The sequence below is a fragment of the Crocuta crocuta genome, unplaced genomic scaffold (assembly GCF_008692635.1).
Source record: "Crocuta crocuta isolate KB4526 unplaced genomic scaffold, BGI_CrCroc_1.0 scaffold35, whole genome shotgun sequence".
Taxonomy (NCBI): Eukaryota; Metazoa; Chordata; class Mammalia; order Carnivora; family Hyaenidae; genus Crocuta; species Crocuta crocuta.
In genome coordinates, this window is record NW_027530625.1 from 8,527,667 (window position 1) to 8,540,965 (window position 13,299).

The window sequence follows — 13,299 nt, forward strand, 5'->3', positions numbered from 1 at the left end:
GGTGGTGTCCACAGAGGCTCCCAGAGACAGGCCGACTCCCATGGCCCAGATGCGCCAAGCAGAAGGGGGATGTGAGCCGGACTCGCCACGGGGCACAGTCTTCGGGCCACACTTGAGGGTTTATCAGGAGGAACTCGCTCCTCTCTTATGGGCCCGTGGAAAGCCATCTCCCGCAAGCTTCCTCCCCTGGCTTGGCAGTCTACACAAGGATTTAATGGTTTTTAAAAGCAGAACCACTAAAAAAAGAAAGCGTATCCTTGCCCTGATGTGACCACGGTGGTGTTGGTCGGTCCCCTGAGTTTCTGTGTCCATGCTGCACTGGGGCCGCCCCTCCTCCTGGCCTCCCCACCCATCCCTTTCTGCCTCTGTGCTCTCCCCTCGCTCACGGACCCACTAGCCAACCCAGGTGAGGGTGACCCACGGGGACCTGAAAAGGGAGACAGAGTTAAGGGCAGGTGAGGACCTGGCTGTCTCCTCCTGTGGCTTCCAAATCTTCATTCATCTCCAGTGGGGGACTCGTATCATCTCCCAGAGAGTCCCCTAAGCAGCACCCTCTCCCGCGTGTGCCCAGGGGAACCCTGCCAGCTGATCCCTGCACACTTCTACTCGAGCCGCGTTTCAGCCTGGGAATATTGTATAACGGGGCAGCCACCATCGGTCTGAGTGGATGTGATCTGTGAAACGAAGGCCGCTCACCGTCCCTGCCTCCACGTGGCTGTGTGAACAGGCAGCGGAGTATCCCGAAAGCCCTCCTCTTTTTGTGCTGCGTTACTAGGGAAGGGAATGTATACAGGAGGAGATCAACTCTAACCCACTAAAGGAAAACAGATAAATTGGACACCACCAGCACGTCGTCACGGTCGGCAACTTTGTTGGTTCAAATGATAACTCAGTGAAAAGACAACCCACAGAAAAGGAACAAATATTTGCAAACCCTATCTCTGATACAGGACTTGTATCTACGAGTATAAATACAACCCTTACAACTCGGTAATGAAAAGATAAATAATCTAGTCAAAAAGTTTTTTTAATTTTTAAAAAATTTTAAATTTATCTTTGAGAGAGAGACAGACAGACAGAATGTGAGCAGGGGAGGGGCAGAGAGAGAGGGAGGCGCAGAATCCGAAGCAGGCTCCAGGCTCTGAGCTGTCAGCACAGAGCCCGACGTGGGGCTCGAACCCACAGACCGTGAGATCAAGACCTGAGCCGAAGTCAGACGCTCAACCGACCAAGCCACCCAGGCGCCCCATTATAATCAAATTTGAAATGGGCAAAGGATTGTATAGACATTCTTCCAAAGAAGATACACAGATGGGCAATAAGCACGTGAAGAATGCCCAACATCATGAGCCATCAGGGAAACGTAAATCAGGCCTCAGAGGGACACTGCTTGGCTCCCATAACTAGGGTGGCTACAATTAAAAAAAAAAAGAAAAAAGAAAAAAGAAACAGACACTAACAAGTGTTGGCGAAGATGCAGAGAAATTGGAACCCTCTGTGTCGCTGATGTGAATAAAAGATGGTGCAGCCCTTTGGAAAGCCCCGGGACAGTCCTTCAAAAGGCTGGAGTCCCCACCTGCCCCCCAGTGATTCCAGGGCCAGTCATCTCACCAAGAGATAAGAACCCGTGTCCACGTAACGACGTGTACACGCGTGTTCACGGCGGCGTTATTCATCCTGGCCCCAAAGTGGAAACAACCCACGCATCCGTACCCGATGAATGAACGGGTCCACAAAACGTGGTAGATCCACACAACAGAACGTCATTCCACCAAACAGAAGAATTACATCCTGCTACCTGCCACGGTGTGGAGGAACCTTGGAAACATTATGCGAAGGGAAAGAAGCCGGTCATAAAATACCGTGGCTCGTCGTGTGAGTCCATTTCTAGGAAGTGTCCAGGCAAATCCATACAGACAGAGAGAAGCGGCTGCCAGGAGTTCGGGGAAGGGAAATGGGGGGTGACGTCTCCCCAGTGGTAGACGGCTTCTTTCGGGGGCGATGGAAATGTACCAGCCTGTGAATATACCTAAAGTCATTGATTTATGTACTTTAAATGGGTGAGCCTGATGATAGTGAATTATATCTCAATAAAGTTCTTTCAAAAAAGAAAGGTCAGGCCACTTGAAACATAAGAGTAGCACACTTGAGTCGGATGAGTGTTCGTTGCCCAGATGCGGTCTTTGGAGGCTGGAGCAGGGCGATAACTGGCCACCAGGAAAAGGCCTCAGAGAGTGAAGGAGGGTCTGGTGCGTTCTCAGTTCCCCTCAATGATCCATTATGACTCTCACTTCCCTGAAGCCTCTGAAACTTAGAAGCTGAAGAGGCAGACGTGGGAGCTGACCTGGAGGTTTTGGGGAAGTTCAGCCAAACACCCCACCACCGTGGTGATCCCTGGTCACTTATCCACCGGCGTCCAGCAAAAAGATCCATTGTCCAACTTTGGTCGCAGCCGTTGACTCGTTGAGTTGCCTCAGCAAATCCTTGGACGTGCTCTGGAGGCGCAGGCATGACTTCTGGAAATAGCAAGTCAATTCTGCTTTTCAAAGGCGCGCACGCTGGTCTTCCCTTCGACCCCAGGAAGGCTCAAAGAGCCCCAGAGTCAGTGCAGCAAAACCTGGATTCCGCTTCCCCCCAGCCCCTCCCTCCCCTGACATGGTGATTCCTCGAGGTGCCACGCGGGGAGGCAGGAAGTTTGTTTCCTAAGCCTGAGCTTGGATGTTCTTTGAAAACGCAGCGTGTGTCAGCAGGGAGGGTCAGGCCCCGTGTCCTTGCTCTATTTTTGGACCACGGAGAAATTAGAGCCAGTAGCAGAATAACAACACAGGGGACCAGATGTCTCCAGAGAGAGAGTCACCCTCGTTAATTACTTAAGCTACGCACCGTCTCCATCAGGGTTTGGGGCTCAGCCTGTTTGCCAGTGATGTCTTGCTCGGAGGTGTGTTCTACCCGGGCCTCTGACCTCCAGCTGCCCTGAGCTTGACAGAAATTACTGACCTGGGACTGATCCATAATTTTCAAGTACCCCTCATTAGAGGAGACAGCCCCTCAATCTTTGAAAGCAAAACCTCTCTCCCAGTCTCCTGAGTGGCTGTCACTTAAAAAAACAAAAAACAACAAGAACCCAACCCCCCTAACCGAAACTAAACTAAGATTTCTCTAGCTGCCTTTTAAAAATTTTTTTAGGTCTTCGACAGATTTTATTATTATTATTTTAATGTTTTATTTATTTCTGAGAGAGAGAGAGAGAGAGAGTGTGAGCAGGGGAGGGTCAGAGAGAGAGGGAGACACAGAATCCAAAGAGGCTCCAGGCTCTGAGCTGTCAGCACAGAGCCCGACGTGGGGCTGGAACCCATGAACTGTGAGATCATGACCTGAGCCGAAGTCGGACACTCAACCGACTGAGCGCCCCCAGGCACCCTGATTATTATTTTTTTTTCTCAAGTTCTGCCTTTTGCCTTCGTGGCCCCAGGACTTGGCCCTGGCAGGCGTGGCGTCCAGTTGGGGGACTATTGTGTGGCTAATGAGAGGGGACCGGAGGGTCCGCTGGCCCAGCTGGCCCAGGACCGTGTCGAGGGCCTGGACCGAGCCAGCGCGCCTGCCCACCGGCGTTGAGTCCTTCCCGGCCGCGCTGAGCACAAGCAACGCCCTCCATGTGCCCCTGGTGTGGCCTCACAAAGGACAGCAATGCCCCTCTCTATGCCATAAAGAGCCCCATGCCATGGCCCCCCCTATGCTCTCCTGCAGCAGAGGCCTCACGCAGAGGGAGAAGACAGAAAGGAGGCGGGGAAAGACGGAAGGCAAAACGCTGCTCACTCTTTTTGGCACATGGCGAAGGCTGGTGTCACGAGGCAGAATGACCACGTCTTTCCTCCTTGGGTCCTGGACGATGTCTTAGGCACCGAGATGACTGTGCCCAGCGATCGGGATTAAGTCTAACGCGGGGCAAGTCCGCAGAGTCACAAACCCCCAGTTGGGAAACTTCGTCTGGTCGCAAAGCTCACGATTCGGATGGAACCACGCACAAATCCCCGGCAGACAAATCTCGTAACACAGAACAAGTCTGTCCCAGCTGTGCGTGGAGGGAGGGGCCCCCGCGAGCCTCCGTCCCTCGCCCCCAAGCCACTTCTCCAAAACGCAGTTTCGAAAGGCCGCCTTGCTTTTTCGCGCTAAAGAGAGGAAAAGGCAGTAATTCCTTTCAGATAAAACAGACGCCCTCTCAGCCTCCTTCGCTGACTCCAGTCGCGACCCTCCTGAAGGCAGTGCTCGGCACGACTCCCCTCTACTTTCTTCCAACTCTGCGTCATACACGTGCTTGCACAACACAGGGGCCCTTTGCAGGTTTTCAGTCTTTCATGGAGGGGCGTCTGGGCAGCTCAGTCATTTGAGCATCCGGCTCTTGATTTCAGCTCAGGTCATGATCTTGTGGTTCGTGGGTTCAAGCCTCGCATCGGGCTCTGTGCTGACAGCATGGAGCCTGCTTGGGATTCTCTCTCTCTCTCTCTCTCTCTCTCAAATATAAATAAATGTTTAAAAAAATTTTTTAAATCTTTCATATAAATGGCATCACACGCATGTTCCATTCTGTTCCATTAAACTCTCGTTCCCCTGCAACACTGTTTTCGAGATTTATACGTGTTGATGCATGGACCCTACGGTGACTCAGCCCCGCTCTAGAGCAGCATTGTCCCATAGAACTTTCTGTGATGATGGACACGTTGTCCATCAGTGGCCGCTGGCCACGTGGGTTTATGGAGCACTTGGGATGGGCTTTAGTATGACAAAGGGGCTGAATTTTTCATCTCATTTCATTGTAGTTACTTCAAATTTCAATAGCCACATGCAGCTCGTGGCCGCCGTGTTGGACAGGGCCACTCTGGGTGTTCATGTGAACTGAGGCAGAGGGTTCCACTATGTGAACTGACCGGCTTTAGCTTATCCAGTCCCCACTGATGGGCGTGCAGCTGTTTCTAACACTTCTTATCCTGTTACAATGAGGGTTCCCGTACGCATCTCTTGGTGGGCATTTTCGAAAGTTTCTAAACATGGACTCTGGTTTGTAGGGTGCACACAAGCCCAGCCTTTCCAGGTAATGCCAAATCCTCTCCAATAGTTGTACCACTTAACACCCTTGCGGGTGGTCTATGAAAGTTCCCACTTCTAACGTCAGGCTTATTACCGTTATCGTCAGTGGGATGGGCAGGAAATGCCATTTCTTTATTCCCTGATTACAAACATTGGTCTGCGCTTGTTTCCTGTGTCTGCTGGCCTTCAGATCTCCCCTCCGTGAATGGCCCGTTGATTTCTTCTTCCTCATTGTTTTATTGCCGTGGGAGGGCAACACCACTCTCACCCCTCACCCCTACCCCCATCTCTGTCTTATTCTTTGAGTCTCTGCTTGTATGTTATCCCTTCAGGAAGGCTTCCCCGGCCCCGAAGTACGAGTTTGATTGTATTATGAGCTCTTACAAATCTGGTACTTCTGAGGCGCCTGGCTGGCTCCGTGAATGGAACGTGCAACTCTCGATCTCAGGGTTGTGGGTTCAAGCCTCGTGCTGGGTGTAGAGATTACTTAAAAAGAATTCTGTTTTTAAAAATCTGGTAGTTTTTTAGTACTTAGCGCAACTCTAATTGAATAATTAGTTGTGTGATTATATTTTCATTACTGTTTCCTGGGTCCACGATAGCAGAAGCCTTCTAAGTTCTTCCAGTCTTCCTGGTGCCTAGCCTGGTACATAGCGGATACTCAAATAAAGTAGACAAACGAAAGGGCAGTGGCCACATCTTGTCCCCTAACCCAGGTCACTGGGCACCTGCTCTGTAATGACAGCACGCCATCCCACTAAGGGGTTTTCTGTTGAAAATAGATCACGCTTTGCAAGGAAGCATAAAAAGTAAAAACTGAACAAATACAAAGGGGTCTGATTCATGCAAATCACCTTGGCATCAAAGAAATTAAATTAGAAATCAGTCACAAATGTAACTAATATAATTGCCTGGCCATTTAAAAAGCACATTTATAAATAACTAAAAGACCAAAGAAGAAACCCAAACGGAAATTTGATAGAAATTAGATGAAAAGAGAACCGAACAAAAATAAATACACTCAAAACTTGAAACTGAGATGAGATCAAAGACAATTCAGAGGGCAAAGGAATTGCTCATGCTAGTTATATAAACGGTAAAGACTGAAAGGTAATTAGCTAGCAGGTGACTTTAGATGCTAAGAAGAGAAGAATGGACGGACCAGCCTCAAAGAAGGAAGCATGAAGTCTTGCGCAGAATTAACAAAGTGGCGGAGGTACAATGAAGGGTATGAATCAGATGAAAAGCTGCTTCGAAGAAAGTGGACCAGAAGAGTGTAGATGCTTTCAACTGCAGTGGGAGATGGAATCCAGGAATTTAGATTCCCTGGGGCCCAGTGGGGCCAGGGGCTGGGGGGGGCGGGGGGGTGGGTAGACTCAGGAAAAGGTGATGGGCTGGTGGCCGGGCTCAAGCTGAGCCCAGAACCGGAGAAGCCTTGCCCACCTTGGCGCCCGGATGGCTCATCCGTGGAGTTGGAGTCTATGATGTCCAGGGTCTCTTCCAACTCTGAGTTTCTGGGAATCTTCCATTCCAGTTGGGTTGCAGGGAGTCAACAAATGTCATCTGGGGAGGGGACCAGGGTTCCTAGGACCAGCGGTGAACGCAAATCTCTTGAGATCTGTGACGGCTGCTCAGCCCTACTGCCCCAGCTTGTCCCCCAGCCACATTGATTTGCTCTCCTTTCTGTGATTTGCCCAAATTCTTCCCATTGCAGGGCGCAATGGTGGCTGGCTCCCACCTTTTGGGACATTCTCCCTTCCTCTTCCCCTGCTCAGCCCCCCCATCGTCTCTAGAAAGGCCTTCCTGGCCCCCAGCTGGAGTCAACTCCGCACCCACAGTCCTATTAAATTGCCATTAAACACGTGTAGTGTTTTTAGTGGCCACCTCCCACGCCGTCCTGCAAAGTCCATGGGGGCAAGTGCCCTGGCCTATCTCACCGGCATATCCCCAGGTGTACAGCACAGCGGAGGTGTCCCGTCCCTATTGTGGCCAATGCTATCTAGAGGCTGCCCGTTCAAACAGGACCAGAGCCTTGGCCAGCCAGGGCAGAGCTGCCCCCACTCGCCCTGCTCCTGGGGCGGCTGGCAGGCTGTGGCGCTTGCCTCTTATTTACCTGCATGGACCCTAGAGTGACTCAGCCCCATTCAGCAAAGCTGTCTCCTGCCAAAGCCGCTACGATTTCTTACCTCCGGGCGGAAGCAGACCGCAGATGGCTTAATTTAGAAGCATCTCCAAAGGAATTCCTTGCTCTGTACTCTTCCTCCTCCGACTCCAGGGGTCTGTGGGGTCGTGACCACACACGGCTTGAGGCCTGACTTGTAATGAGGATCGTCGTCTCTGGCTGAGCTGCTATTTTAGGAGAGGAGAGTGTGCCTGTGGGAGAGGAGCCACAACGTTCTCAGCAGTGACTCACCTGACTCATTTCATGAGTGTTTGTTCATGGGAGTGGAGTTTGTCAATGAAGACCAGGGCCGGATTCCCCCAGCTCTGGTTTCAATCTGTGCGACTGGTGCAAGCGACTTAACCTTTCTGGGCCTCCGTTTCCCCATCTGTAAGATGGGGACAAGGTCCGGATGTTCTGGGGCTCCTGTGAAATCCATGTGCTGTGCTTGGCAAACAGCGAGCCTGCTGTGGGACTGCCCAAGGGTCTGTTCTTGGGGAGCAGGATGGATTCCGCAGAGGGACACCCTGCTTCCTGGCATCCTGAGAGCTGGACCTCCCCTCTCCGTGGACTCGGGGATTCTGCTGGAGAATTTGGGGATTTGAAGAGACCCGGTTTCCCTTCTCTTTCTAAGGACACATCCCACGTTGGGGGCAAGCGTTTGCTTCAGTTAGCCTTTGGGAGAGTCCATCAGACCCAACCACCACGACTCTCCTTTGGTTTTCACCTTGGACACCAAGGCCAGGATGCATACCTGCCCTTCCACCCCTGCTCACACCACTTCCCCTGCACCTCCCTTCCCATCATACTGACCCCTCGAGGCCACTTTCAAGGCCCACCGGGCCTGAGGAGCCATCCCTGACCACCTGAGACCAGGTGAACCCTGCCCACTGCCTTCATTCGCTCACTCACTCGTTTGCACACCCTTCCAGCTGTTTCAACATGGCCCCATGCCAGGCATTGGGGGTCCTGAACAGGACGGATGCAGACCCCCCCTCACAGGGCTCCGGGGCTGGGCACTCGCTTGAGCTCCCCCGTCTTGGAAAACTTAACTCCACAAGGTTCCTGCTGGAATGGGAATTCTGACATCCATCAGAGACTTCACGCGGCATGATTTCTGCCTCCCCCACCGCCACCCAGTGTGGCCGAAAACATAATGGGTGCCAGAATGCATACGATCAGTCACTGGCCTGAGCCTCCTATGCCCGAAATACCCTTCTAGAACGCCAAAGGAAAAATGGAACTTGGAATGCCAAAGTATAAGAGGTGTGCATCTTCCCCGGCACATAGTAGGTGCTTAATCCATAGTTTTTAGATGAATGAACGTTTCTTTCTCACCAAAGTTTCTAAGAGGAGACGGCAAAAAAAAGAAAATTTCTTCTCCCAGGATTCTCTTTTGTCTCTGTGCTGGTTTTAACCTGATTATCTCCGAGCTGAGTAGCTCCTTGGGGCTGGATCCTCTGCCCTCTCCTCAGAAGATGAGAGCGAGTGCTGAGCCTGCCACCACCAACACCAAATCAACACCACCCACCGTCACCACCACCCACATAGCACCACCCATTGTCAATACTGCCCACTGTCAACACCACCCACCATCACCACCACCCCCCATCACCATCACCCACTGTCACCACCACCCACCATCAACACCAAATCAACACCGCCTACCATTAATACCACCCACCATCAGCATTACCCACTATCAATACTACCCTCCATCAACACCACCCACCAACACCAAATCAACACCACCTACCATCAACACCACCCACCCCCAACACTAGCCACCATCAACACCATATTCAATACCACCCATCCACTGCCATCAGAACCATCTGCCATTCCTGCACACTGAGCTGCCCAGGGGATGGCTTGGAGGTTATATTCATCTCCTGCGGCTGCCATAACAAAATATCATAAACATGGGGATTTAAACAATAGAAATGTATTCTCTGGCAGTTCTGGAGGCCAGAAATCCAAAGTCAAGATATCAGCAGGGCTGCATTCCCACCAAAAGTCGTGGGGAAGAATGCTTCCTTTTCTCTTGAAGCTACTGGTGGCTCCTGGCACTCCTGAGCTGTGGCCACATCACTCCAGAGTGTCTTCTGTCTCACACAGCCTTGTCATTGGAATCAGAGCCTTCCTGAATAATCCTGAGATCCTTAAACTACTTCTATCTGCAAAGACCTTCTTTTACAAATAAGATCACATCCACAGATTCCAATGGTTAGGAAGTGGGCATATCTCTTTTGGGGTCACCATTCAGCCCACTTCAAGGGCTGTGGGGAGATGCATGGAAATAGCAGAGATGTGGGCTGTCAAGAGCCATTGGTGGCTGGCCACCAAGGAGGAAACTATCGCCACTCTGGATGCTCCAGGAGACCGTGGGCACCTGAGTTCCAGCCGGCTGGGCATGTGAATCAGCCAAGGTGCCCAGGAGGCCTCTGGAGACCCAAAGTGCCAGCCTCCCTGAGAGCCTTTAGCTGCCTTCTGGAAAGCATGGGTGTCCAGAAAATCATGTCACAGTATAAAAATCAACCCATCCCTTGCCAGAAGGGACACAACGGTACATCTTGGAAGCCTTTTGTTTGTTGGCTATTTTCTTCCTCCATAAAGTGTAGAGTCTTCTTTCTTCCTGACAACTTTTACGTGACTACTTGGTGACTTTTCTGGACTTGGAGATGAATCTGAGAACAGTATCGTGGTTTGAGTGATCAAAATGAGTTGAGCACAGGTATTGAGCCCTGGGCCCAGGGACGCATCAGGTGACTGTAGCAAGGGCCCTGTGCTAGAGGACTCAGTAGCTTTGATGTTGGGCTCAGGCTCTGCCTGGGTTCCGAGAGTCCCAGACGATCCTGATGCACATCCGAGAAATTCAAAACCTGAGGCTGTGGCTGCCGTGGCTCCCAGAAGTGCCTCCCCTGCCGTGGCTCCCAGAAGTGACAGGGGACTTGCAAAGGGTCTGCAAATCTTGAAGTGGCGACCCACACTGTTTTGTACATTAGGATTTGGAGTATCTTTTCCTCCAGAGGAGAGGGCCCAAGGCTTTCTGCAGAGTCTCCTAAGGGTCTACCTACCCGAGAATGAAGAACACAGTTTATGTCTTGAACTCACAACTAAACACACCACCAGCTGACTCTCAGGAGCTTCTAATGAGCTTCTGTAACCCCTACTCCCTTTCAACCTCATGAGTGAGTCGTGGGAGAAAGAAGCCACGTGAGCCGTGGCTGCAGCAGAGTTTTCTAGAAAGAATCCACAACTTAGTGCCCAGGGGTGGGGTGGGGTGGAGACTAAAACAGTTCCTCTGACATCGATTCCCTGGGCAGCCAACCATGGACCAGCTGCTCTGGGCCTCAGTCCCCTCATCTGTAAAATGATGAACACAGTCCGCTTGGATTCCATGGGGCCCTCAGGTACCCTGATGGTGAGCACACGCTCCCTGGACTGGAGGAGCCTGGACTGGAGGAGCCCAGGGCCAGGAGGCACGTGCAGGCTGCAGGGGACCAGGTCACATCAGCTCTGCATCTGGTCTTGGTAGAGACATTCCCCGGTTCTCTGCCAGCAGGAAACCAGTTGGGCCACACGCTCTGGTGAAGGTCATGACTTTTCCTGGGGGTGGGGAGGTCCCGGGCCTCTGTGTTCTGAGACGGGGGCCGGCGTGCGGGGCCCCGAGCACAGAGACTCCTTAGAAGCTCCTCCTTGTCCTCTACTGCCTTGAACTTGTGTGTCCTCTCCCCGTCTTTCCTTTCTCTCGCCTTTCCACACTGAAAGGCAGGCAGCACTGGGGCTTCGCTGTGCACCCCGGAGGGCGGCCCGATGGGCCTGGACTCTTGACAAGATCGGGTCCTGCTTTCACATCCCTAAGAGCCTTCATCTGCTCCTGCGACCCCAGAGGGAATGCCTGCCGGCCTCGTCCCCTTGTGAACCGGGGCTCCGGTGGGCCTGGGGGCCAGCGCGCGTGCTGCCCCCTTAGCCTGGGAAACCCCTGCTCGCCTTCCAGCCTCCCCTTCACGTCCCTTCCCCGGGATGGGGGGACCCCCGACTCCCGTGAGGGCTGAGCTCATGCTGCCTGTGCTCGCCGCACACCCCCGACTCTGTGAGTTCTAATGAAGCAGCTGCAAAATTATTGTTGCTGTCTGCTCCTCCTCTAGATTAAAAGCTCCCTGAGTGGACAGAAAATCCATCTTGTTTCTTGCGGTATCCCCAGTGCCTGGCACAGAGCACGTATTTATTTACTTAATAAATATGTGTTACATGAATGCATGAGAAAATGAATGAATGAACGGATGAATGAACAAGCAAGCGAAACCTTTCTACCCTGGGCCTCCTATAGGTTATCCTAAAGGAGAAATGCCATTTTAGGGGCGCTCTTCTTGCTACTGGGGGTGACATAACAGACCCAGGAGACAGAAGGGGCTTTGCCCACCACTGTTTCTTGAGAAGGAAGGGCAGACTGAAATATTGATCGCATAACATTTTAACCGAAGAGACACTCATTGGACCCGTGTCTCATGTCTCCTCCAGAAGGGTGGCATTCTTGAACTCTGGTTCCGGTACTATTGCCTCCTGGGGCGGCTGCCCCTGGCAGGAGGGACTTGGAGCAGATGCCCAGCAAGGAGCACTGACTGGGCCCGGAGCTACCCCCTGGAGAGGGCGGCTCGTCTGGGGGTTTTCATGGTGGAAGATCAGCAGGTGAAGGGCGATGTGGGCTATTGGGTCCCACAGCACAGCGACCCCAGTCATCATCAGGTGACGTTTATCACACACACATCTTTCTGGCAACAAGCCGGACGGAAGGAAACATGCTGGGAGGCGCCTGGGTGGCTCGGTCAGTTAAGCGTCCGACCCTTGATTTCGGCTCCGAGCATGATCTCAGGGTTCGTGAGTTCGAGCCCTGCACTGGGCTCCGTGCTGGCAGCACGGAACCTGCCTCGGATTCTCTCTCTCTCTCTCGGCCCCTCCCCTGCTCATGCTCTCTCACAAAATAAATCAATAAACTTAAAAAACTTTTTAAAAAAGGAAAGAAACGTGCTAGGCACGGAGCAGCTTTGCCCTCGCTGCCTTCTGCCCGCGGCCCGTCACCGCTCAGTGCCAGGGTGCTCTCAGCCCAGCACTTACTCTTCACGTCTTCCCCTCTCACAGATGATTTGTGTGACGGCTCTAAGATGGAAGCAGGGGGCGGGCAAGGAGAGAAGGGGAGCACCTGGGAGGAACCCGTGCCCGCTGACCTGTGCTCCCTTCTAACCACAGGTGTGCTCCCATCTTGACACCTTCCCCACCGAGGCTGATCGCCAGAGAGCAATCAGAGCCCACCAGGAAGAGCGTGCGGTGCGCCAGGGGACCCTGCGGATGGGCAACTACACTCACCCGTAGCTCCTTCTTGACACAGTAGAAAACTCCCAGAGGACTCGCCTTTCTTGCCCCAGCTCCCATTCACACCCCCCCCCCCCATTTTTACATGGGTTCTGCTTTGGCAAGGTCCTTGGATTTGGGTCTTAGATTGATTCTTTTTGATAAGCCAGTACTTTTCAGGTTAGCCACTACTCACCGACCCTGGCCCCAGCAACCCTCTACTAGGGATTCCCCGTCGCCCAGGAGCCCACCCACCTGCGCTTCTCAAGCCCTCACCTGATTACATGAACCCAAATCACAAGGGCAGGTGTTAGACTCCAAGCTAAGGGTCGATTCCTAGGCTCCGCCCACTGAGCGTTAAGAACAACCTGTGTATTTCCTGCAGAAAGCATGACAGTAACATACTTTAAAAGCCCCTCGTTTTATATTCCGAACATGAGGGTAACTGTTCTTTGGCGGATGCCTGATGTCTCCCCATGCCAGCAGTATGTCTCTGGGGCCCATGAATGGGAAGACTCCATGCTCCTGACTCAGGGCCTCCCCCCACCTCCTCCACGCCAGCACCTGTCAATCACTCAGGCCAACATGGACTTCTCCGCCAAGGCTGACCTTGGAAGGGCAACCCCAGCCCAAAGGAGACCGTCTTCCGGGTGAGTAGCTGGGCCAGCGATGTACCAGCCAAGGAATCTTTTAGCCAAACT

The 13,299-nt window shown here is 52.6% G+C and overlaps 1 protein-coding gene across 1 annotated transcript in view; it reads left to right on the forward strand.

Annotated features, from left to right (window-relative positions):
• CFAP77 (cilia and flagella associated protein 77) overlaps positions 1-12,689 on the forward strand; it is a 130,961-nt gene extending 118,272 nt beyond the window's left edge. The window contains exon 6 of the mRNA XM_077768507.1: positions 12,497-12,689. Within this exon, the coding sequence (XP_077624633.1) occupies positions 12,497-12,619 (123 nt within the window). The 3' untranslated portion in view covers positions 12,620-12,689. The remainder of the gene's footprint in view (positions 1-12,496) is intronic.
• The last annotated feature ends 610 nt before the right edge of the window (positions 12,690-13,299 follow it).